The sequence below is a fragment of the Malus sylvestris genome, chromosome 10, assembly GCF_916048215.2.
Source record: "Malus sylvestris chromosome 10, drMalSylv7.2, whole genome shotgun sequence".
NCBI lineage: Eukaryota > Viridiplantae > Streptophyta > Magnoliopsida > Rosales > Rosaceae > Malus > Malus sylvestris.
In genome coordinates, this window is record NC_062269.1 from 30,649,480 (window position 1) to 30,674,865 (window position 25,386).

Below are 25,386 nucleotides of genomic sequence, written 5' to 3' on the forward strand. Positions count from 1 at the left end.
CCAATCTAACATCAGTGATCTCGATTGACTCCTCTAGCACCGAATCTTGCTAGAGTTTTACTACTTTCTTTACATTTCCAGTCAAGTTACATTTCAAGTATGTAGCTCGGCCCATCAACCTAGATTTTATTTTTGTGAATGTTTTTAATCTTGAACCTATCATGCAATGATTACATTTTGTTTCTTGTTTTAGTTTCTTTTTCACTTTCATTTCCTTTTTAGGTTCGCATACTCGAATTTACATTGAGTTTTAAGTCCTCATTCCCTCGAGGCACAAAAAAGAGCTTAACTGATACAACGTCCCACTCGGTGCATAATCATTTGGTAAAGAAATCATATTAACGCGTAACTTTCACACACTCAAACACAAACATTGTCCGTTGGCAACCTCCAAATGTGGCACGCCTATTCTCTATTTCTTTCAAGCCATCTTGTGGCACTAAGATCGAAAACAACACTACTCGAAGCAAGTATGTGTTGAATCCAGTCCAGATTCCTTCTGAATTTTGGCACCAATAATGACTTATACATAAAGAACCCAAAGAAAGATGATTAGAGTCAAATAGAAGGACAACTCTAATAGTCTTGTTTTTCTCTTCATCATCATCTTCCTTCTTCTTTTCCTTTGGCTACAAGCTTCTTTGAAATGTTTCAAGATTAGCATCAATAAATTTTGCAGTCTAGTTCTATTTCTTCTCCCAATATAATGCTCACTATTATCTAATATGATCCTCATCCCTATTCCATCTCTTGCTGAATGATCAACTCAACGAGTTTTTTTATTAGTATGCTTATGTGTATTTTATACACCGAGTTCTTTGGCCATTATTTTTTTTATCAAATATTTAATAACCAATATCTTATGGTAGCCTAAAACAATTTCCCAAACAATATAATGTTTACTATTATTTTGATATTAACTCATGCTGTGTTTTGGGGCGAAGGCACAAAATAACTCAAAAGGTTGAAATGTGGTCCTTAACCAACGAGATTTTCTAATATGCTTTAATGTACTCTATACATTGTGTTTTTTGGCTGTTATCTTTGATTAAAGATTCAATGACCAATATCTAACCGTACTCTTAAACAATCGGCCAAACAATATAATGCTTACAATTATTTAAAACTCATGTTGTGTTTTGGGGTGAAGGCACAAAACAACCAAAAAGATTGAAGTATATGGTCTTTAACTTTATTTCCTCTCCTGCTGAATAAGTCCTACGAGATTTTATAATATGCTTCGATGTATTTTATATACTGAGTTTTGTTATCATTAGTCCTTTGATCAAATTGATCAAGAATTCAATATTTGATACACCTTATTTTTTTTTTCATCTTATATAAGGAAACATTTGATGAACAGGATTTCATTTTTGTTTTTGGTAAAAAGAAAAAGAATTAAGAAATATAATGAATAGAGAGAGGATGTGGATGTATCATTTAAGTTTAGGTGAGAACGAGAGAATTAAGGGGGTGGGGATGGTGACGTGCGCCGACTAGCCTATACTTTATCCCATGCCCTCATCTTTCACAAAAACAAGCACTTTGGCAGGTTCTGTCCTACTCACCCAGATGTCCATTTTTCTTGCCATTTTCTTCTCTACAACACTTAAATCTTCTAACCTCATTTCAAACTTCAAACTCCATCCAACTCCCCCAATGACCACCCTACCTTTTAATTATTTCCTTTTCACAAATATCCCATTTAACTGTTCATTTTTCTTTTCTGAAACATTATCTATTAATTTAGGGGTATGCTTTTTTTACTTGTTACATACTCCTTGTTAATTTATGTCATTTGATCTTTTGCAGTTTATCCGATCAAATCACCAAAAATTAAAAAAATGTGTAAAAAATAAAAAATATATATATATGGATAACACACCCTTTAATTTATTGAAGAGACATCTTGAATAGTAGTAGTACATATCTTGAATAGTAGTAGTACTAGTGTAGTGATGAGAGAGAGAGAGAGAGAGAGAGAGAGTGTGTGTGTGTGTGTGGGGGGGGGGGGGGTGTCATTTATCTAGTTTTGGGTTGCAGTGGGCAAATTATGAAGTTCTAAATAAGGAAGGTCATCATGCAGCTGAGAGACTGGGAAGTTATTGGGAACATGCAAAACATCAGAAGTCGGGAAATGCAAATCTCTGCAGCAGCAGAGAGAGAGAAAGAGACAGCAAAAACACAAAACCACCACTTTGTTGCATCACCGGAGTTGGACATTGGACAAGGCAACACATACGTGACATGCAAAAATATTTAAGCAATTCATAATTATGTCTTGCTCTAATTTGCATTAATTTGACATACAATTTTGTATCTCTGATATTTGACGTACGTACGCAGGTCATCAAATCATGATGCAGAAATTACATGTTAATGTTCCCTCCAGCTGACAAGTCATGACAATATCCTGTCTTTAGGCTATAGCCATGGTAATATTTAAATGTTGTTCTTTCTTTTTTTTCTCATATATTTTCATGAAAACATTTTGAATCCAATAGAATGCAGGTACAGGCTTACAGCTCTGATTTAATCAAGAGCAAGGTATAAAATATCGATGATATCGGAAATATTGATAGTCCAAAAACACGGATATTTCGATGGAAATATCGGGATATTATCGATATCGATAAAAATTGAATAAAAACTATGGAAATTGTAAGAAAAACTTGGAAATTTTTATTAAAACTTTGCATGATGTTTATTTAGTCAATTATCTATTAGTTTATCACAAAAAATTGGAAGGAAATGCATTGCATGATAGATATAACTGATTTAAGTTGATTATATGGCGAGCTGGCAAACATTATGAGTGTAGAAAATATGTAGTAATTAATGAAAGAAGTTTAAACACACAATAATCATTTATATATAATGAATTAGAACAATATTTTACACTTTATACATTGCATGGTAAGATACATGAGTGACTTAGCAAGGTCTAAAATATCGATGATATCAGAAATATTGGTAGTCCAAAAAAATATCGGTAGTCCAAAAACACGGAAATTTCGATAGAAATATCGGGATATTATGGATATTTTAGACCATGATCAGGAGTAAGTTTATTCAGATTGTAAATTGTAACATCCACTACTTGTTTGTAAATACAGTTTACCCCTTTGTAAACCACAGGTTTGTTAAAGGGTTAAAGCTAGAGAAAGTGATGATATTGGTGCTTATAATTTCAACTTCTTAAATATTAGCCTTTAAAAAATCTTCATTCTCGTGAAGTAAAATTAGAATTGCTATTCTTACTCTGATTTGTTTATTAACCAATATTCTTTTACTAATTTCTAATGGTTACGGTTACTCACAACTACGTAGTATAGTAAGTAATTAATTTGAATCTTGTGCTTGGTTTAAATCTGCTAGGCTTTTTCTTTGATCGAAACTAACTTAGCTAATTAAACTGCTCAATAGTTGAATAATTGAATACTGTGACAACCAACGAATTAAGAAAACCCATAAAGCAAATGTACATACATGTCTAATATTTTCAATATGTAATGATTATACATGAAGTTATATAATAATATATACTAACAGTATATATGCAGTTATGATCAAATTTGTGCTCATTGCACACAAAGGAGAGAGCCACAAGATTAAAATAAGCTTGCAGGAACTTATAACCTTTAAATTTGTGCTCTTTCTATGCTACACAACTTTGCTTCCAGTTTTCCCATTTCCAAGAAAGTAAAGGAAGAAAAAAAGAGAGAGAAAGAAGATGCAGGTTTGCATTTCCTAGAGAACAATCACAAGAAAACATCAACTATACAACCATCCCGTTTCTTTTGAAACAATTAATGATATATCATGATATATCTCAAACAGTGTAGCAATTCAATACAATTATGAGACAGCTGCAGATATCAGATCATTCAACTCTAGCTATATGCACGCTCACTCCAAAAAGGACCAGCTAGTAAACCCCACCTTACCACCATATAAAATATTAGAACAAGAAAAAAAAATGAATATTTCAAGATTCATTAGACTAAAGACATTTTGCAGGACTGAATTAGTACAGAAATTGAGCATGTCATGAAGTAGATTACTATCTTAAGTACTAACCAAATTAACTGAGAAATTAAGAAAAAAAAAACAGCAGAAAAAAAAAAGTTGCATAAACCTGTAAGTTTAATCATCCAGTAGATCTATTATTAAAATTCAACCTTCTCAAACCATCTATAATTTCAGTCTACTATAACTAAAGGTTTGCTGAGAGAAGAAAGGAAACAAAGCAAATTTCAAATCTTAAGTAACTTAACTAAGTTCCCCAAAAGTAGTGAAGAATATTGCAGCTAAAGATGACCAAGTCGAAGCTCCAGATCCACTTCCTCCTTGTGATCTTTGAGCAACCCTATGTCCAAATCCAAGTCCAACTCCAAGTCAACCCTAATTATTTTATTTTCTTCCTCCGGATCAATCTTGTTGAAGTATTCATCATCTCTTTGTGCAAAACCCTTAAATATTTGTCCAGCCTCATGATCAGCACCACCTCCCATGCCTTTCTTGAGAATCAGATCAGGAAAGTGATTTTCCGGCCAGTAGTCATATCTCGGTTTTTTATTTTCATCCATAGATGAAGCTGATGAAGGTGTAGAGACCAGAGTCTTCAGAGAAGGAGAAAACAAGGAATGACATGATGAAAGAGATGAGGATGATGATGTAGAAAAATAAGAGCTAGGGTTAGGGCTAGGGTTTTGAGGACATATTTCTGAAGAACGGGTTGGCGGTAGGAGTCTCAACCTAGCTCTGTCTCTTCTGTGAACATTCATATGACCCCCAAGTGCTTGAGCAGACCTGAACTCTCTCTTGCAAAAGCTACATGCAAAGTTTCTTGTAGCCCATGAATTATCACATAAATTTTCTCCTTCAAAGAAGTTGATACAATCCATCGATCTCGATCCCTTCAGCATCGGTATCTTGCCACAAGTACTCAAGTGAGCCTCTCCATATCACATCTGGTTCAGTTCATCAAATGAAACATAAAAAACGGATTTAATTACGCTATAATCGGAGTAAAATGAAAACCCCATCTTTTAATTTCACAACTTGAGAGAGAGAGAGAGAGAGAGAGAGAGAGAGAGAGAGAGAGAGAGAGAGAGAGAGAGAGAGACTCACTAAGCTGTTGGATCAGAGAACTATAGTAGTTCAGGTCGAGGAAAGCTGGCTGAGCTAACACTGAAATAAGAAGAAGAAGAAGAAAATGAAGATCCTATTTGATATGAAGTACTACAAATAAAGGCCAAAATGCTGATACCTATATCTGGATATTGCTCAGCAATGGAAGTGTACAAACTTAAAAAGACATTATTTTAACTTTTTGCTGATTCTAGGAGAGATGCGTCTAGCAAATGTGCATTACGAAGTTTAATACATGAGGACATGGGAAACTAGCTAAAGCTAGCTAGGGTTTTGTGGTCAGTGGGAATAGGAGGAATAGGAGGAATATCGGAACATGTAAAAGCATATGACTTATAAAATGCTCACTACGCACTTGAAGGGTGTATAATTAGGGAAAGGATCCTCCAGATCCTTTTCCTGGAGATCCTAGAAATTCCGTGATCGTGACGTTCATCGTACATTGTATGATTAGAAATTATTTTACAATTTAAAATTTAAAATTAAATATGAATAACACCCAACAAAAACTGACCGCACGATGTATGATGAACGATCACGGTCTCAGAATCCCTAGGATCTTCAGAAAAAGGATTCGGTGAGGATCCTTTTCCGTATAATTATTGTGCAGGACTTGCGGTATTTAATTATAATGGCATATATACCTTAAGATGAACACCTCCATAGGATTTTGCATTAATCCCAGTAATTATGGTTGTACTCAAGGAACAAAATATTGATATTATCGGCGATATTTCGCCGATAATATCGTTTTTTTTAGATGACAATATTTTTATACTTATCCCCTTAATTATCGTCATAATATCGCGATATTATGCAAATTTGAGTCTGAGCTTCCGGGTCGACCCGCTTGAACCAGGCATGTTAGCCATACCGAGAGCGGAGAGCATGTCGAGGGTCTCCTTGTCGACGGAGATCTCGTCGATCTTGATGGCGGACTCCTTGGGGACAAAGTCCATGCAGCGCTCGCGGTCCTCCTCCTGCAGCTTCAGGGAAATGCCACGAACCGGGCCCTTCTGGATCTGTTTCATGAGGTGGGTGGAGAATCCGGCAATCTTGTTGCAGAGACACTTGGAGGGGATGATGGCGACTTCCTCGAGGATCTTCTTGTTGGTGTGGAAGTCCAGGGTCATGCGCGAGTAGAAGCGCTCGATCACTTGGCGAGAGGATTTCTTCACTGTCTTTGTGCGGACGCGACCCTTGGTGGTGGTGGAATTGTGCGGCGGAGCTGGGAAGAGACGAACGGTGGGTGAGTGTGTGTGTTCGTGAGATGTGTTGTGCTTGAAAATGGAGCATTACCATGATGGCTTAGAGGAAGTGATAGAGGAAGATGTGCGGAGTAGACATGGAGGGTTAGAAAGAGGGATCAGAAGAGAAGAAGAGAGGGTTAAACAGAGAAGTTGAGATGATTGATAGAAATTAGGCAGCAGGGAAATCGGGAAAGTGGAAAAAAAAGGCCTAGTTTTGTGTGAAAGTCTACCACCCACATAATTAAAAAAAACAAAAAATAATTACCCACTATCAAAGTTGGACAAAGAAATGCAAGAACAAGATCTTGTGAATCCTTCTTCCTATTGTTATTGCTTTGGTGCAATAAATATATTATATAAATGATTAAGATAACATTATATTATTTGTTCTGTTTTAAAACAATTTTTTTTTGGTTTTTTGGTAAATAAATGAAGTAATTGTGACTGACATTTCTAGATATGGCTTGTATCCTCTTCCTATTTGGATTACTCAACTAGATCACGACGTCTTTTCCAGCAAAAGATTAAATTGTCCTTCTATTTTTACCCCTTAAACTATCTATCTTTTAAAACAATACTATATTATATTCTTATAATATAATATTTTCTTTTCTTTTTCTTTTTAAGACCAAACAATTCTTTTTCTTTTTAAGGCTATCAATGGTATTGAGCCGTTGGATTAGTGTGGTCAAAAAAGCAGGTGCTGACGTTTTGGGAAGGGCTTTCTCATTAATTTCCCGTTGTTTGTGTAACTCATGTATCTTACCATACAATGTTTAAACTTCTTTCATTAATTACTACATATTTTCTATGCTCACAATGTTTGCCAGCTCACTATATAATCAACTTAAATCAGTTAAATCCATCATGCAATGCATTTCCTTCCAATTTTTTGTGATAAACTAATAGATAATTGACTAAATAAACATCCTGCAAAGTTTCAATAAAAATTTCCAAGTTTTTCTTACAATTTCCGTGATTTCCATATTATTTTTATCGATATCGATAATATCCCGATATTTCCATCGATATTTCCGTGTTTTTGGACTACCGATATTTCCGATATCATCAATATTTTATACCTTGGTTGTACTATAGAGAGGTGCCTCCTTTTTACTTAAAGAGTGAGAGAGGGGGAGGGTTCACCCGACCTCTATTAAATAAAGTGTGTTGGCAATGTAATTAAGTTCGTGTCCTATTATTGTTGATTTTCCACAACATGATTAAGCTGGTGAAAATGTGGTGATAATGTATAAGACTCCTTAATTTCAAGAAATGTTAGAGACTGTATCACATTGTACATCACCTCTCTAGCATAGGTGATGCCTACTTCTGATGTGGTTTTTATTATATTTATTATATTATAAAGCCATACATTAATGGTGGATTAGGCTAGTTAATTAGGGCAACATGCCCTTGTTACACCCATATTCGATTTCTATCCATGTAGATTTAAAGTAGTTTAAAACATATGGCTTATTTACGGAAACACCTCCCTAAAACTCAACTCGTTTAACTTAATTCCTTGAAATTCATATTTTGTCACTTAACCCACTGAGACTAAACTTGTGCGTCTCACTTTGCTTCTACATCCAAAGCCTGTTAATAAATCCGTTGCAATTGTTTACGTTGTACAAACAGAACTTCTTGTTTGTTGAGATGTGTGCCACATAAATAGTTTTGACGGGTTTATTAATGTATTTTAGCAGTAGGGGCAAAGTGAGATGCAAGTTCATTTCAAGAGATTAAGTGGCAAAATTTATGTTTTAGGGGTAGATTTATGACTCGTTTGGAACTACTTATTTAAAAAGCACTTATACTCAAAAGAACTTTCAATTTTAAGCACTTTTATTAGAAGTGATAGAGATAGGTTGTGTGGCTGTGATTTTACCACTTGTATCAGTTAGTTAGTTAAGGTGATAGAAGTAGTGAGAAGTATAAATACTGTTGAGTGTACTTACGTAGGGATTAAGAAAATCAATATCCTGAAGCTTTCCATTCTCTACTTCTCTCTATAATCTCTCGAGTCTCTTCTCTATCTCTCACTACATTTCTGTAGGTTAACAAGAAGCACATTGAAAGTTTCAATAAAAATGCATATTCTTTTGGACTAACACTTCTTTTTTGCTGCTTCATGTTTTCAGTTTTTTTTCACCTAAAACCGTGAAAATAAACTGTTTTTAAGTATTTACCAAACACCTTTTTGAGCTCAGCTTTTTTTTATACCCACTTTTTATAAAATCACTTTAGTACCAAACCAGCACGTAGTCCTTCACTTTTAGTGCTTTGAAAGTACTTTAAATTTCCAAACAAGCCCTTATTTAAGGCTAATTCTATGGTTCACAAAACCGCTTTAAATTACAAGTTGCCACCCCCATATGCATGAAAGGATTTGGGATTTTACTCGTCCCAAATATGAAAAATCTCATAAATACAGAAAAATTTATAGCTATTATCGAGATAGTTCACCGTTGAACACTGATGAAAACCATCAAACAGACTCTCGGTCTACATTATTGAATCCAACTGTAACATGAAATTTGGAAGATTATGCCCACACGACGGTGTTACAGTTACACTGAAAAAAATTAGGAGAAAAAGAGAAATTTGGTTTGATCTGAATCAACACAAATGTTTTCCACATAAGCAGTTGTTTGTAAACAGAAGTACCACAACATATCTATTGAGTTGAGATAAATTAACACATTGAAGCTATCTGATACAATCAATTACAGTGAAATGTTAACAGTAAAACTCGAGGAGGATTCTTATGCACACGTTAGCGTCGTGGCCAGTTATCAGGGCGAAATGAAATCACAAAGGAGTTGGTGAATGAGCTCCGACTACGTACTACTCTAAAGTTTACTACACTTGATCCTTTGCTACATGCTACCTGACTAATTGATCTATATAATCCTGAGAGAAACTTGTCGGTCTATGATCCTGTATGAAGCATATGGGACGTATATGTTCAAGTCTGGCGATCTATTTACAGTGCCAGAAGTTTGACGTTTAACGAGAGACCCAAATCTAAGCAAGAAAGAAGAAAAATAATTAGAACAAGCTCCGTCAGAAGAAGTCATCAAAAGCCCCCTCCTTCTCACTTTCAGATCCTGCAAAATGCATCATCGAGGGAAAAAAGGAAACATAAAGCAATGAAACACAACTCCTAAGTTAGAAACATAAACCATTTTATCCAAGTTGCAAGGTGAGAAAATGATGTGCAAGGAAATGACTGCTGAATCATGATATCTTATAGAAAATTTGAGAAGATTCTAATAATTCTTTTCTCAATTGAATAAAAGGCGGCAACAAGCTGATCTAGATTGCGCTTAGTTTTAGCAAATTAAATCACCAGAGAAACATTAAATGTTATGTATGATACAAGACCGTTGTGACCAAAAGGTCAAGGGTTTGAGTCGTGGAAACAGCCTCTTTGCAAAGCAAGGATAAGGATGCGTACGATACACATTCCCCCCAAACCCTCGCAAAGGAGGGAGCCTTGTTGGCCTAGGGTCGCCCTTTTATCATATAGGACCATTGTCTTTCGTGAAATCACTTACAAAGTGGGATCAAATGCAAACTCACTTAGAAAATTGGTGGGGTTCTGGATTAAAATTACCTATGACCAGAAAATTAAAATGCATAAAACTGAGCTAACCTGAAACTTCTATGCCTGAAACGTCCTGAACTATAAGCTGGATAGAGTTGGGGCCGAGAGAGGAAAGGTAAGCTGAACTTGTAGCTGGAGCTGGAAAAGTGAAATCTGAGTCGGCGGATGAACATTCAGAGTTACTGGAAATGCTATCAAACCCTTCATGTCTAACAAAAGGTCCTGAAGTTGTTGAACTTGACTTGGACGCGGTAGATAAGATTGTTTTCAGCTCCGAAACTTGGTTTGACATGCAATATATCATCCTGACACACACTAGATTATATTTAGTATTAGTCAAATGAATTTATGAGCAACTTTACAAACATCATTAGAATGATCGTAAGTTGTCATATATGCACAAATCTAAACAAGTAAGAAGCAAAATTCCCATCACTGAAACGCTCCGTCTCTGGTACTTTCCGGCTTAATGCATCTTAATTAATGATTTAAAGGAATTTAGATTGGGAATCTCATTACAGTGATTGTGAATCGAATTATTTTTTAAAGAAAAACCTATAATACGCTTCAACAAATAGGATTTGAAAGTCCTAACATACAGAAACTATATTTGATTCCTTTCTATAGTGAAGAAACTAGACAAGCACATACACAAAATGAATGAGAACTGAAATACAGACAGAGTATAATTTGTACTACCTGTTCAAAGATTCCTGAAGTTGATGAACTATTCTTTCAGTTTCCTCTAATTTTTTACGTCCTTCCTCACTTGATACCCGAGCTTCCACAAACCTCCTTTCACACTCATTGGCTCTTTGTTTTTCTGCTTGCAACATGCCCTATGTGAAAAAAGACAGGAGTCTCAATTTGTAGATGCTGTAATTCCTAAGCCAGTAAAAGATGGCAACAAAATTGAAATAAACCTAATGTTAATTCCCTTTATCTATTAGTTCGATATCATTACCTTCAGACTTTCAACCTCTGCAGTAAGAGTTTTAACTCTTTCAGCATTTTGATCAGGACTTGAAAGATCTTGGGTCATAGAGCATGCGTCTTCAGTTTCTACCTGTGCAACCTGACATTTAGACAACACATCTATTTCAACACCTCCGCTTACATTAGTAAGCAGGGGGGACTCCGCATTTGTTGCCTCTTTAACCTTTTCTTTTTCCAAGTCAGTCTGCAAAAATTATCTAAACGTTTAGTAAAAAGTAAAAAAACTTGAAAAGCACTACCTGACATAATGCTCAATACTCGTCTGTAACAAATAGATTTCATTACGAGAATTGAGAAGTAAAGAAACTTTGTGCCACATTATTGTGAGTGCCATGTATTGATTTCAGCAAGTTGATCAGGATATTCTTTGATATTTCTTAATTTCTATCAGTGCAACCTGATATTAAAGCAACAAATACATTTCAACTTTGCTTACACTAGCTTGCACAGAGGACTCCAACTTCGTTGTTTCTTCTCCTTTTGCTTCCAAGTCAGTCTGCACAAATTAGCATAATTCAGTAAAAGAATTTAAAAGGGACTGCCTAGCATGAAGATTCTGAACTCGGAGAAAGTACAATAGTCATCTGTAAAACATTGAGTTCATAATACAAGTGAAGAGATTATCTTTTGTGATGCTTCTGATCATGTAGAAAGGAGAGTTCCATTACAAGATTTAAAAGTGAAGATATTTGGCGCCCCAGTAACCCTAGCAATATGTTTATCATTCATATGCAAAGCATTGATTTCTTAGTAAGAGCTTAGAAGTAAAGAAATTTGGTGCCGCATTATTGATATTTCTTTGAGTTCTGAAAAATAACTTTCGGCTTAGATTGGGCTCTACATCTAAAATCACTATGAGCAGCCATTGCCCGTAAACCTCTCTTTAGACAATTGAGGAGAATTTAATTTTGAGATTTTCTCCACATATTTCACAAATCCTTTGGGAATGTGAAAAGCAACCAAATATGTAATATAGAGAAACAAGAAACTAGGTCACCTGAATAACTGCCGCATTAACTTTACATCTAAAATCTTCACGAGCAACCATTGCCCGTAAACCTGTCTGTAAGACAAAGGAGGACCAAGATGAGAGCCTTTTCTCAAACTATGTATAATTTATATAGAAACTTGGTACATTGCATGTAGAAAGTCTTCCAAGCCAGGCATTAAGACAAATTCTATGAAAAAGTGAAAAGCACCTATGTTTATTGTATATAGAAAGTTTGCAACGGAGGAAGCTGGATAATCACCTGAATAATAATTGCCGCATTAACCCTATATCTAAATTCATCACGGGCAGCCATTGCCCGCACGCCTGCCTGTAAGATAGTCGAAGAGAACTTTATTCTGAGATAATCTTTTCTCGCCAGGCGTTTACGGGCAGTCTTCTGAATTTTAACTGCAGAAATCTCCCGCTTCTTGAGCTTCAATAACTTGCGAGCCAGTTCTCCTGAATCATAACAACGAAATACTTGTGAAATATTGTATTATATAAAACTAGCAAGTAAATGCGGGTAATTGCAAAGGTATTTAGTATATATAGCTGATAAGCGCACTAACTGCTAGGGTAATGGAAATCTACATAAATGAATAAGGAGGATCAAATCCATCAAAATACATTCAGTAAAACTTAAAATTTTAAGGATTTTGCATTAAAAAAGAAAAAAAAGGAACACCTCAAGAAAATGGCTACCTCTTCTTTTTATGCACTCACCTTTACAAAATGATTGTACGCAAATAGAAGCCTCCAATGTAGAAACATACTTCTTACGAGTAATACGAGTTCTGCCCCGGGTTTGAATCACCTTAGCTGAGTCACCGAGTAAGAGTATTCTCTTTGCATCTAGCTCAGCCATCTGACCAGCTCTTAGGAAAACCTTTGTTTTCCCTATCTGAATAAACAAATAAATGGATAAAGCTTAATTGAATATATAAAAATATCTTGCAAGTAAACGTAATCTTTGATTTTAAGGTATTTCACACTGCCTCTATAAATAAGCCATGGGTAAACTCTTTAGGGGAAAATTCATTATTTACAGAACAATTTTGTGTCTTGAATTTCTATTAGTCCTCCTATTTTCTTTCCTCCCCTCCTTATTCCCTCTTCACTCTGTTTTCAGTTATTTCAATTGGGTTAGGCATCATAGCTAATCCAATCAACAATCGTCATAGGTTCGGAGATTCCTTAGCATATGATAATTCTGTTGAACCACCAAGGCAAAGCCAAGTATATCTGGAGTTCCATAATTTTCTGTTGTGAATCTTGTCATGTGATTGTCAATGTAAGAGAGATTGATAAGCACTAATGCTCTTATTACCTGATAATCTTTAAGCCCCATCTTCACCAGAATCATTTCGCTGGCTTCATTTTCAGGACAACTGATCATATAGGCATTGAGTTCAGAAATGGGAACATAACCAAAACGCCAATGAAAAACCAGAAAAGATAGCAATGAGATTAAAGATGAAAATGTGAAAAAAAAAAACATGGATGCATAAAAGTTGAAACTTACTCCATTTTTAAAACTTCCGGGGCCAGGACACGAAATCGAGTTAAAAATTCAGAAAAACTCCTGTAAGTAGGGTATCCAGCACATTTTATTCGCACAGCCTCTAAAACACCCTACGTAGATGACAAAGTTTTAATGCCGCCAATTCATAATAAGTCATATACACACAATTCACGTTATACTTACACCAGAACGTAGCTGTTGCAAGACATTAACATTCTCGAATATAGCAGGCTTTAAGACACTATTTGGCTTTATACATCTTATGTAATGGGGTTCTGTAAAATTTAGTATTTCCATCAATTGTTGGAGTTGTAGCTGCATCAATAAGGTCAAGAAATTAGGTTTCACCTTTATGAATTAAATCATCTCATGACACATGGAAAAACATGAGTAATTGCTTTTCCAGTATTTTCTAAAGTACAATCCAAAACACCAATATTTGTTCTTTCTGAGACCACAATTGTAGGCAGATGGCCTCAATAGAAGATACCTTAAAACGAGAACTGATGGATGAGAACTTGGAAGATTTGGTTGCCTCCTCTGTAAGTGGAGGGAAAAGGCCTGCTACAAAAGAACATGTTGAAGCACTCAACAAATCTCGATGTTCAGGAACAATATAGTCTTTATTTTTGTCTAGGAATTGATCAGACTGATATTGTACCTGAAAAAAGAAGTGCAGAAAGTTAACAAAGTTCAGTGGAAACCACATTACAGAAGATATATTTCAGTGCAAAACACTGGAACCAAGCTCACTTCTCCTGCATAATGAACAATGGTGAAATCTGAGCGGGTCAGTTTTGGCTTCATGAAGCGTTTGTGATCTTTGAATGTCTGATACAGCTTCGTTGAAAATGTTTCATGAGTTGATTTTGGAAACATACTGCAATGCGACAATGTTATCCAAGAAAAATGTGAGTAGAAATTTAAATGAACTATTGAAAACTTAAGTTTTACAATAATGTTTGCTAAAAGAACAATGGAGTCAAAGGATTAGATGCAACCAATATCTGATTGATTTAAACTTGGCATGCATGAAAAGCAGGGTAGAACATCTAATCTAATGGTGGGATCGGAAAAGATGAATGTGATAAATTGCATCCAAGTGATTTAACACCTCTCTCTCTCTCTCTCTCTCTCTCTCTCTCTCTCTCTCTCTCTCTCTCTCTCTCTCTCTCTCTCTCTCCATGCACGTATGTGTACATACTACATAGGGTCTTCAAAAAGATGAATGTCATAAATTGCATCCAAGTGATTTAACACCTCTCTCTCTCTCTCTCTCTCTCTCTCTCTCTCTGTGTACATGCCAGTGTGCACACACGTATGTGTACATAGGGTCTTCGAACATCCTAACTAATAAAATAAATCTTACAAAGTTCCAATAAGAGAACAAACCATACTATATAAAAGCAGTTTCTTTTCTTTTGGGCATGAAAATAAGAACAGTGTCTTGATTTGATAAAAAGCTGGAGATGTACTATTCACCTAATATGAAGTATCCGAGCAGGAATCTCTGTCCACATGTGTGTGCAATTTCAGTGAAGAACGTGGATATTTTCTATCTTAACTTCACCTAATATGAAGTATCTGAGCAAGAACCACTTTGTATATGTGCAAGTGTGTGTGTGCATGTAACTGCAGTCAAGAATAAGAGATGTTCATACCAAGCTTCATCAAGTAGAGCAATAATCCCACCTTTCTTCTGCAGAAACGAAATCAATTAGTGATGAGTGTATGGCAGCTAATTCAGTATACTACATAATTTAACTGCTGGACGAACAAATCAGAAATACACTAAAATAAATCCGAATATACCATTCAGAAACACATGCAGAATTTTAACAATTATTAGCACAGAATGAAAAGAAATTCTGGGGTCCAAAATAAAGGTTGCAACAACAAACATGAAGCCCCATAGACATGGCCGTTTGTAATTATACACTCTAATATCATGAATGATGCATCAATGGGAAGGGACAAGTCTCTGTTTTTAGAATAAAGGCGTATACAACTTTAAGAGAGAGAGGGAGAGAGAGAGAGAGAGAGAGAGAGAGAGAGAGAGAGAGAGAGAGAGAGAGAGAATAAAAAGAAGACCTGTTCAATGAGATCCAGGACATCTTTATTATCAACAAATTCTATGTAGCTCCAATCTATTTCCTCTTTAGTGTATTCCTCTTGTTCCGTCTTGAATACATGCTGAATCAAATCATAACACTTAGATGGTACATTAAAAAAATTTACTTAAAACTGAAGTTTTCAAGTATGACTAACCTCGTACCTTGTTGAAATGTTGTTGCAGCTTTTCATTAGTGTAATTAATACAGAACTGCTCAAAACTGCATTAATGAAACATAATAAGTTAGGACTGAAAATACTCAGTGAGATTCTAGCTAAATTTAATTTCATAGTTCTAGCTCAATTTCATATCCTCGTTTATTATTATCTATAACTGAGTGAATTTGGATTCAGCAATACAGATGATTTCCCAAGTACCTTAGTGCAGGTCAGAAGTTCAAGTCACCCAATGGTAGGTAGTGATAGGTCTCCTTATGTGTACTAATAGTCTAGTATAGATTACAATGTCCGTTTTGTATTTGTTACATGCACAGAACTTAATCACGCAGATTCCAGCCCAAATATATCTATGCATTCCACATTTTTTGTAGTCAATCGTTACCTGTTAGTTTTGAAGCTTTCAAAACCATATATATCAAGAACCCCAATCAGACATTTTGAGCTAGGGTCTTGTCCAATTGAGAAATTGATCTTATCCACCAACCTGAAGATACAAAGGAAAATAAATAAATCGATAAAACCAATATTGTTAGATGCTACATTTCCACGGTAAGCATTTGAGTGAAAATGATTCAGAAGATAGAATGTTACCAGTCAAACAAACGAGAATATATAGTTTTGGCCAATCCATCCCTGCTAACTGTTGCGCCAAGGGGATCAAGACTTCTTTTAATAATTTCTTCTGGAGTAACCATTACACGCTTACACAGTGCATCTTCCAATGCCCGAGGATTACACCTGAAATATGAATAAGACAGATCAAAACTGCACTGTGATTAAAAGAGAAAAGTATGAATTATGTCTATAGCAAAGCTTGAGTCACACATGAGAAGTTCTGCTGTCATTTGAAGATGAAAAAGGGATTCATCATTTTTCAGAACAGATGAGTCATTATCTTCCCCATTGGCAAAATCTATATTACCAAGGTGAAGAATTGCAGCTACAACTCTGAAAATAGCCTCCTGAGAGATGAGACAAAATTATTCCCAGATTTTCAGTATAATGATACTTAACTTAGCAGTAAACAATTATCAGATTCAACTAAAATAAAATAAAAAATACCTGTTCTACTGCATTTATTCCAACAACATCCATGCCTCTCCGAGTGGCAAGATAATCATGTTGATCACTTATTCCATCAAGTTCATAGCAATTTGATTGATTCAGATAGTGATATAATTTAGGTTCTCCCAACTTATATTTCTCTGTTTCCTGATGAGATTAAATCTGTTAACAGGAAATTTTTGAAAATATCATAGATATGCACTAAAGTAGAAAATTGAGCTATCTACCTGAGGTGGAGCAGCACAAAGGAGATAAAAACAGTGATAGTTACGCTCTGAATCCGAAATCTGGCAAACACGAGATCTCTCTAAGAGATATGTTCTAATGGCTGCCCCTGATATTCTACCACGTTTATCAAATTGAATCTCGACAAATTTCCCAAAGCGGCTTCACCAATATATTCAAGAGAAAAAAAGTTAGGTATGGACTACAAAAAGTTTCAATGTATTTTTTTTTTCCACCAGGAATCTCATCACAAACAACTGCAACCCTGGTTTTTAGGTGCACATGCAAACCTGTATTACTTTCTACTCCTGATTTTAATAAACACTGAATGCCCATGAAATAGAAGACGTGAAAGTATATCCAGAGACATGCTGAGCCTACAAACCTAACAACAGCAGAAACAACACAAAATCTCAAAGCATTTAACAATTTCTCACCTGGAATTGTTATTTCTAACAGTCTTAGCATTGCCAAATGCTTCAAGAACTGGATTTGACTGTACCATGTCAGTTACAACAACAACAACAACAAATTAGAATGGTACAACCCAGTTGAGAAAAAATATTAATAAAATGTTGGCGCTGAATATCATTTTCTTAGTGATGGGAATGAATGGTTATGCAAGGGTTCAGATCTCACTAGACTGGCTAAAAAAGTTAGATGCCGAAATACAGTTCAAGCTAAACAGCTTACTTCTAAAACTTTCTGTTCAACACTCCGCCCTTCAGCTGCAGCATTACCACCCAAATAGGCAAGGTAGCGCATAAGCATTTTAGTTGTTTCAGTCTTACCAGCTCCGCTTTCCCCACTAACCAGAATCGAGTTGCCTTTTCCCTCAGTAATCATTTCCCTGATCACATTCAGGAAATTCAATTAAGTAACTGCATCATCATTTAAAGATAAAGAGCAGCATGCAAAAGAAACACAGTTCACCTGTATGCAGCATCTGCTATTGCAAAAACATGAGGGCTCAGTTCTCCAAATGGCACTCCATTATACCGTTCCATCATATGAGCATCATACAGATGTGAGAGACTTTGGAATGGATTGATGGCGATGAGAATGTTTCCAGTGTAAGTCTGCCATGATGTCAAAGTATTATAACAGAGATGCCCATAGCTGCAGTGATTAATCACTTCTTCACCAGGGTGTACATTATTTCACTCAAAACAGAAGATGAGAAAAATCTTACATAAATTTCATTTATCTCATATCTAGTTGCCAAATTGTGAAGCACTCCAGGTTCATGCAAGTATGCTAGCTTAGTCATGTCATCAACTCCATCAGGAGGAGTTTCTGTATCTTTTGGGTATATTTTTGACAGCTTTGCAACAACCTGGACAAAATGAAAGTAGGTCGACTGAACAAATAAACAAATTGGTGTTTCAGTAAAGCTGCATATGAAGTGACATTTTGGCACATGACTCAAGGAGTCATTTTACATAAGGAAACTAAGATGGAAATATAGAACAGAAGCTTCTAATAAGAAGAGACTTTCAGTAAGTCCCAAAATGATAACAGATCTGAATAAATTGCTTGCGAGAACTCAAAATTATAAAAATTATATGCCTATGAAGTCTTTCAGGAGAATATAATAAATCTTGCAGAAGAAGAGGAGAAGGAAAAATGATGGAGGGAAGGGGCAAACCACAATGATATAGACCATGCAGAAAAAGAACCATCCAACACAAAAAAGATAACAGCAGATTCGATCTCTTCTTAAATAACATCTTAGTATTTCTAAGCAGAAGCTAGAACGATGCAGAAAACTGCTGCCCAAAGCTGGGTTAACAAGCACTAAAATACCAATGTCTATAAATGGAGAGAAAATCTTATCGTGCTTGAAATCCAGTTCTTAACCGTCTCTTTGGTTAGCCAAAAACACAAAAAATAAAGAAATATCACGTCCCAACTGCTACTTCTTTGCCTAATGAACCCAACATGTACAAAATCATATAAATACCAACGAAGATCAAAGACCCAAAATCCTTAAAACTGAAACTAGCAAATAATAAATTAGAAAAATGTTGGATTTAAAGACAAATGAATAGACCAAAAGATTCAGACTTAAAATAATAACAACTCTTGTGGCAGAAAGAAAACAATAACAACTGCATTACCTTATTCCCATCACTAGTTTGAATCTCAGCGTCATCACCCTTAATATTTAGTACTTCACCGTCAATCCAAACTGATTCTGGTTTTTCAACCCAAACATGAGAACCAACAACAATGGTCACTGGCTTGGCCTGCAGCAGTTAAAGGTTTTACCACTTAATCAGTTCAATGCTTTCTTTTCCCTTTCAGTAAGCAGTTAAATCTGGAATGCAAGTAAAATACATCTCCTTTTTCGCATTTTTGTTTGGACAATATATACCAAAATCCACAATAGTCAGTTTACATGTTCAGTAGGTAATAAGCTCATCAGATCACCGACCACGGAAAAAAAGAAACTTATGGGATCTCATAATTTATCCACTGTGTTTTCAATCTAAAAAGATTACAACGATATCCCTTGGCAAGTTTGAATCCACCTACAGTAGTTTACAGTATTTTAAAATATGTCTTTTCGGAAAAAGCAAAATAGTTTTCCTTAATCTACACACTAAAGGAGCAGCATTCATCATCATACTACATTTTCATGGGAAGATCGCAAATAGAAACCAGAAATATAAAGCAAAGTTTCGAAATTTGACACACCATTCCAATCGATTCTCAACGAGAAACCCAGAAACGCAGATACCCTTCTGCACAAGAATCAAAACCCATAAAGATTTCAGCGATTTTAACTTCGATTTCTCATAAAAATAGTGGTAGACTTTTAGAGTGGAAGGAAACGAAAAAACTTGCAGAAGTTGCTTACTCTTTGCTTTTCTTCTTTTTGTTCCTCGTTGGTTTGGGATTGCGTTGTTCGTGTCGTTTGGTTTGTGGAACTGGCAGTCTTCGCACGCCCCACAATTTCGCCATTCTTGTGGCTCTCTCTCACTCCGTTCGCGCCTTACTCTCACTCTTTCTTCACAGGAAAGAGACGACTGTTAAAATATTTTTCGAAAGTAATTCGTTGGTATTTTATTGGGCCCAAAGAATGGGTCCAACGGCGCAGGTGACTAATAAGAATATTTTTTTGCCGACTGCAAAATCATCATAATGTGATGCAACCTTTTCTGGCAGTGTTTTTACTACACTTCTCTAGCTTGCAAAGATTAAGCCTCGTGACTGTTAATCTTTTCAGTTGGTTAAACGTCTTTTATAATCGAATTGTAATCGTTTTACTGCACTACTATACATTGCGTACCTTGTTTATCAGATAATCATTTTATGATATACCGTGAGTGAGCCATGAGGTTAAATTATGTGGGGCCAAGATTCTAAAAGACGCTATGTGCTAGTCGGACGGCAAGGTGGGGCCTAGCGCCTAGACGGATTTAAATAAATTTATTATATTTCGTGCAAATAAGTATCTGTTTATACTTAAAATATATATAATTTCATCATAAACTACAAAATAGAATGACATATATATCATGAAGTATTGGAACATAATGAAAACATATGGAACAAGCATATAATGTGTGTTCATTTAAGTATTCAACAAGTCTCTTACAATTTATTAAAAAAATAAAATGCAAAATGAAAGTTATCTATTTTATGTCTAAGTGAGTCACAACCTAGGCGGGTGCTTAGGCGGGTCTACGCGGGTCAAACAGGTGCCTAGACGGTCTAAGCAGGCGCCTCAGCAAGTTTAGGCATTTTTTATTTTCCAAACGCCTATGCATTAATCGGAGCAGTGACCAACCGCCTAGCGCCCATGCGAGGATTTTTAGAACAGTGTGGGGCATAGAATAGTGAGATATGTTTTGTGTGTGCAAATTGTTTGAGTAGCATGAGATGCCTTTTATTTTAGGAAGTTTTAACAAAACACTCCTGGTACTGTTCACTTTTAACGAAAAACCACATTTTTACTTTTCCCAAGTACTATGCACAACACCTTTATTTGTCATTTTCCATTAAAACTAAAGTTTTTTTTTTTTACTTTTCTTTAATTCTCCTTTTATTTTAAAGAGAAACTAATGAAAAACACTAAAATACTTCATGTTTAATCAACATGACACAAAACTTTCAAAATTTCCAGAATAGGCAAAAGGGGTACTTCCACCACATCATTCAAAGAAGACACCAAGCAAAATCATGGAGGAGTCCAAAACAGCATAAAAACAAAAGATTCCATTTTCACTTTCAGAAACAATCCATGTTTTCAAAAACAATGACATGGTCATAGAAAATGAAAATATTTTCTATATAATATTACATCTTTTTGAAAAGATCTTTGTAACATAGCACCATCATACTTGTGTATATGAAGGGGTTCTGCTTCATGCACACACAATCGCTAAACACAAACCTCTACACAGACGAACACACACCTACGGAGAACCAACTTTCCATAGTTTTCTAGCATCCTTTGTAAACACTCAATCTTTGTAAACTTCCATCCTTTGTAAATTTTTTATATATCAATAAAAGAGTAAGTGTACATATTCAAGCAGTTTCTCCAGTCTTAACTAAGTTTCCATTCTTTCTTTTGGTATGTTTGTTTAAATAGACTTCCAATCCAAAACAGGAAAACACTATTGTAGATATATTATTATCTTGCTAAACTGATGATCATATTTTGTTCGAGCATTATTTTATAGTTGAATGTTTGTCATACAAATAATTGGACATTAACTAGGATACCTATGAGTTCTCAGTATCTCTGAGTTTAGTCTTTGTGGTCTTATACCTGCATTGTAAGTAGTCATCATGTTGAAACATGCCGAGTTCTATATGTAAGGTTTTATGTCTAGTTGTTACAATGGTCATCCGACTATTTTACTAGGCCTTACTCCGAACTTGGTATCAGAGCCAAGTTTAATATTTAAATAATATTACAATAAAGTATCTTGATGACATAAGTCATCAACACAACTGATATCACACACTTGTGTGTATTTTGAATGAACATTGTATATTACTGTCTTGGTCAACCACAACCATCAGGAATTTGTTGTCATAGACATCCCATTATAACTAGCATGAAGAGAAGATTAGCATATATTTATATAAAAATAATAATAAAAACATGAAGAAGTAAATGTTTTATCTTAGTTATATTGAACACCCCACTTTTACCAGTAAGGATAAAGAAGTGCAGCATAAGGTATTAACAACAAAAAGAGCACTGATCATACTTTATAGTCATTGAGAGAATAAAGAGAGTTTTTAAGAACCATTAGCGAGAACTTTAGAGAATGGTAGTTTGTAGTTTATGATAGATTCCCTTAATTTAGAAACTAGTAAATAACAAAAGAGAAAAATCACCCTATACCAAAATAGTTTAGTTTGTTATTTTTCATTAGGCGATCATAACACTACTACAAAATGACCTATAACTGGCGGTAAAAAAACCGACAAGAAAACATAATTTATGTCGGATAATAGGTAAAAATTTGACATAAACTCATGCAATGTCGGATAACATAACCGACACCATTGCTAGCGTTACGAAAAGGCTTTTGATGTCAGTTAGTCCCCTTAATCCGTCACGAAAAAAGAAAGCAATATAAAATAAAAAAGGATAGTAGTGTCGGGTAAAAGTGACATTCAAACTCACATCGGATACAGGCGACATTAAAAAAAAGGATAGTAGTGTCAGTCCTAACCGACACCACCTAACTATTTAATAAATAAAATAAACTCTATATTGTCAGCCTTAACCGACACCACCTAACAATTCGATAAATAAAATAACAACTATACTGTTGCTCATAAGGGATACCACATACTATTAATAATAAAAAAATAATAAGTTTCCTACCACAAGTAAACAACTTTATGAGTTATTGAGGAAACACGACTATTTTCAGCAGATCTATCACTAATGCATTCATAAAAGAAAAAAAAGAAACAAAAACATGTCATTTATTCAGTTTGGAGGTGGATTTTTCTTTTGTTCTCAGAGTAGGTCAAGTTCCAAACGGTCCACATGTATCTTCAAATGATACATGCATTCCACACGTTGCAGATCCAGCAGAATCTCAGCACAAATGAGTGTATACCTTTCAGATCCGAAGATGTGTCAGTTGATAATTTGTTTGCCTTTGGATCTGCAACTTCAACATTTCTTTTTCTCGGATATACCTTAGGTTGTAATGTCCTACACAGACAATGCAGAAATATGAGACATGTCGTGATACATAGCCATATTTTTGAAGATCAAACCTACAACATGTACAAACAAGTTTTCTTACCTTTTGTTTGCTTGGAACCGTGATTTAACCAAGCCACTCTTTGTCATTTCCCTTGCGGACGCCATACCAGGCATGGTTTTGCTCACAACCAGAAACAAGGAGTTCACATTCATATATAGACATATTTAATGTATATCGAGCTCACATCAGTGAAGGGAAATCAGAAAAGATTATTACCTTTCTTGTAGATTAGCTGAGATCAGACGTTTGGGGACAAGTACCGTGACTATTGGACCTCTGCATCTTTCTTGGGTTGTGTTTGCAGCCATTGTACATGTATCAACAACGGATTTTTTTTTTAACATCAAAACAAGCACATCCAAGGTGAATTTTATATGCGACATGCAATGAGAGATCAGTTATAGAGGCTAGTGATTTTACCCTTTTTGTTTTGGATTTGAGCTATTCGAGTGTTCTTTTGCCTTTTCCCATTATTTCTTCGGTGGATCCAGAAACTCGTACACAAATCAAACAAGAATGTGTTAGTTTGCTTCTTATTTCTGTATAAAAATCATCAAATGGACACATATTCAACAATGACAGGGTCGATGTTTACCTCTGTAGGAAGATTGGAGCTTAGATGTGCCTACATTTCCATAGCAGACTCGCTGGTTTTGGGTTTTTGCAAAGAAGAGTGAGTAATGAGGTGTGGCTAGGGTTCTAGGGAAATGAGATGCAGCTAGGGTTCTGATATTAAAGGGAGAGAGGGTTGAGAGAAATGAGAGCGAGGAAAGACGCAAGAGAGGAAGAATAAGACACGAGACATGATAGATAAAGAGCACCAACCTGTTGGCTACAACCAACATGAAGCTTTAAAATATTTAAAAATAATTATTAATGTCGAGTATAAGCGACACTATTCTCTTTTTAATCAACATTAACTTTATGTTAGTTGAAAGTGACACGATTCGTTTTTTATATGACACCACCATTTAAAAAGATTAAAAACTATGTTGGTTATAAGCAACATTAACAGTCTATGTCAGTTATATGCGACATAGACAGTTTATATTGGTTATAACTGATAGTAATTCCAATGTAAAGTGGTTGTCGGAAATGTCTAATCCACCACTATATTATATAAAACCGACACCAACCGCCGACACAATAAGCCACTTTTGTAGTAGTGTAATCATATTTTACATAAAGAAGAAAATCCCCAAGCAAATAGTATCATAGATCTTTTTATTAGTCAACCAGAAAATATAAAATTAGAAAATTTTACACATAATAATTTATTAAACCAATTATTAGACTATTTAAAAAAATTAAAAAAAAACTGTTAGACAATATATAAATCACATTACATCCCAACTAGAAGATAATAATAAAAATATTCAGAAACTTCCTAGCAAGAGAGAGATAAAATAGCTCATTGATACTAGACCTATAAACGGGTCGGGTTTATTGGGTTTGACCCGACCCGTTAAGCTAACGGGTCACCCGTTAACAATTATTATTATTATTTTTTTGCATAAAGTTTATTTTTTGTTATTAAGACTTTACTAAAATTACTAAAATATCATTAACTAACGGCTGCTAACGGGTCTAACGGGTTGACCCAAAATGACCCGTTATTTAACGGGTTGTTAACGGGTTCACCCGTTAGCGACCCGACCCGTTAAGCATCCACCCAAATACAAATATTAACAGGTTGGGTCGGGTTGGGTTGGGTTAACGGGTTGGGTTCAAAATGCCAGGCCTAATTGATACCATAGATAGTAAGCCCAAACAAGTAGAAAGTGGGTCACTAGAAATAGTAGAGCAATTAAAATTAGAAGTTTAAAAGTTCAATTAGTACAGAAAGATTTCACTCAGCAAATAGATAGCATAATAAAATAGATAGATCATTAATTTAATGGCCGATTCCTGAACCCATAGAATATATATCCAAGTTTTGAAGGAATTAGATATTAAATAAGGAACCAGTTTATTTAATTGATTTTTCATCACAAGTAGATAGTAGTAATATTTCAATTAGATAAAAT

At 35.1% G+C, this 25,386-nt stretch overlaps 2 protein-coding genes and 1 pseudogene across 9 annotated transcripts in view; all 3 read right to left on the minus strand.

The window, feature by feature from the left end:
* Positions 1-3,969: 3,969 nt before the first annotated feature.
* Positions 3,970-5,386, minus strand: LOC126587316 (transcriptional regulator SUPERMAN-like). 2 transcript variants are annotated; one of them, XM_050252351.1, is made up of 3 exons: positions 5,273-5,386; positions 5,134-5,193; positions 3,970-4,973 (listed from the first exon to the last, which is right to left on the minus strand). In XM_050252351.1, exon 3 carries the CDS (start codon positions 4,926-4,928, stop codon positions 4,311-4,313), a length of 618 nt encoding a protein of 205 aa, XP_050108308.1. In that variant the 5' UTR covers positions 4,929-4,973; positions 5,134-5,193; positions 5,273-5,386; the 3' UTR covers positions 3,970-4,310. The 2 variants fall into 2 exon arrangements, with proteins under 2 accessions (XP_050108308.1, XP_050108309.1); XM_050252352.1 differs by lacking the exon at positions 5,273-5,386 and having other exon boundaries at positions 5,134-5,248.
* A 580-nt stretch (positions 5,387-5,966) lies between these two features.
* On the minus strand, positions 5,967-6,456 carry LOC126587321 (40S ribosomal protein S17-3-like; annotated as a pseudogene).
* A 2,554-nt stretch (positions 6,457-9,010) lies between these two features.
* LOC126584620 (myosin-11-like) overlaps positions 9,011-25,386 on the minus strand; it is a 57,696-nt gene continuing 41,320 nt past the window's right edge. The window contains exons 1-28 of one of the 7 annotated variants that reach the window (XM_050248950.1): positions 19,972-20,171; positions 19,809-19,855; positions 19,229-19,357; positions 18,301-18,468; positions 18,042-18,187; positions 17,802-17,958; positions 17,546-17,604; positions 17,111-17,270; positions 16,881-17,030; positions 16,644-16,780; positions 16,410-16,556; positions 16,201-16,302; positions 15,802-15,859; positions 15,618-15,719; positions 15,188-15,225; positions 14,280-14,406; positions 14,017-14,187; positions 13,710-13,841; positions 13,527-13,636; positions 13,332-13,392; positions 12,728-12,905; positions 12,264-12,463; positions 12,011-12,076; positions 11,450-11,509; positions 10,982-11,197; positions 10,717-10,856; positions 10,066-10,322; positions 9,011-9,517 (exon numbers count right to left, since the gene is read on the minus strand). In XM_050248950.1, the coding sequence (XP_050104907.1) occupies positions 9,474-9,517; positions 10,066-10,322; positions 10,717-10,856; positions 10,982-11,197; positions 11,450-11,509; positions 12,011-12,076; positions 12,264-12,463; positions 12,728-12,905; positions 13,332-13,392; positions 13,527-13,636; positions 13,710-13,841; positions 14,017-14,187; positions 14,280-14,406; positions 15,188-15,225; positions 15,618-15,719; positions 15,802-15,859; positions 16,201-16,302; positions 16,410-16,556; positions 16,644-16,780; positions 16,881-17,030; positions 17,111-17,270; positions 17,546-17,604; positions 17,802-17,958; positions 18,042-18,187; positions 18,301-18,468; positions 19,229-19,357; positions 19,809-19,811 (3,318 nt within the window). In that variant the 5' untranslated portion in view covers positions 19,812-19,855; positions 19,972-20,171 and the 3' untranslated portion in view covers positions 9,011-9,473. Of the gene's footprint in view, positions 9,518-10,065; positions 10,333-10,716; positions 10,857-10,981; positions 11,198-11,449; positions 11,510-12,010; positions 12,077-12,263; positions 12,464-12,727; positions 12,906-13,331; positions 13,393-13,526; positions 13,637-13,709; positions 13,842-14,016; positions 14,188-14,279; positions 14,407-15,187; positions 15,226-15,617; positions 15,720-15,801; positions 15,860-16,200; positions 16,303-16,409; positions 16,557-16,643; positions 16,781-16,880; positions 17,031-17,110; positions 17,271-17,545; positions 17,605-17,801; positions 17,959-18,041; positions 18,188-18,300; positions 18,469-19,228; positions 19,358-19,808; positions 19,856-19,971; positions 20,173-25,386 lie in introns of those variants that run through there. The other 6 variants (XM_050248954.1, XM_050248951.1, XM_050248956.1 and 3 more) reach the window with 6 other exon arrangements.

Coding starts and splice junctions, on each gene's coding strand:
- LOC126587316 (XM_050252351.1), bottom strand. CDS start 4,928: ATGCTGAAGGGATCGAGATCGATGGATTGTATCAACTTCTTTGAAGGA.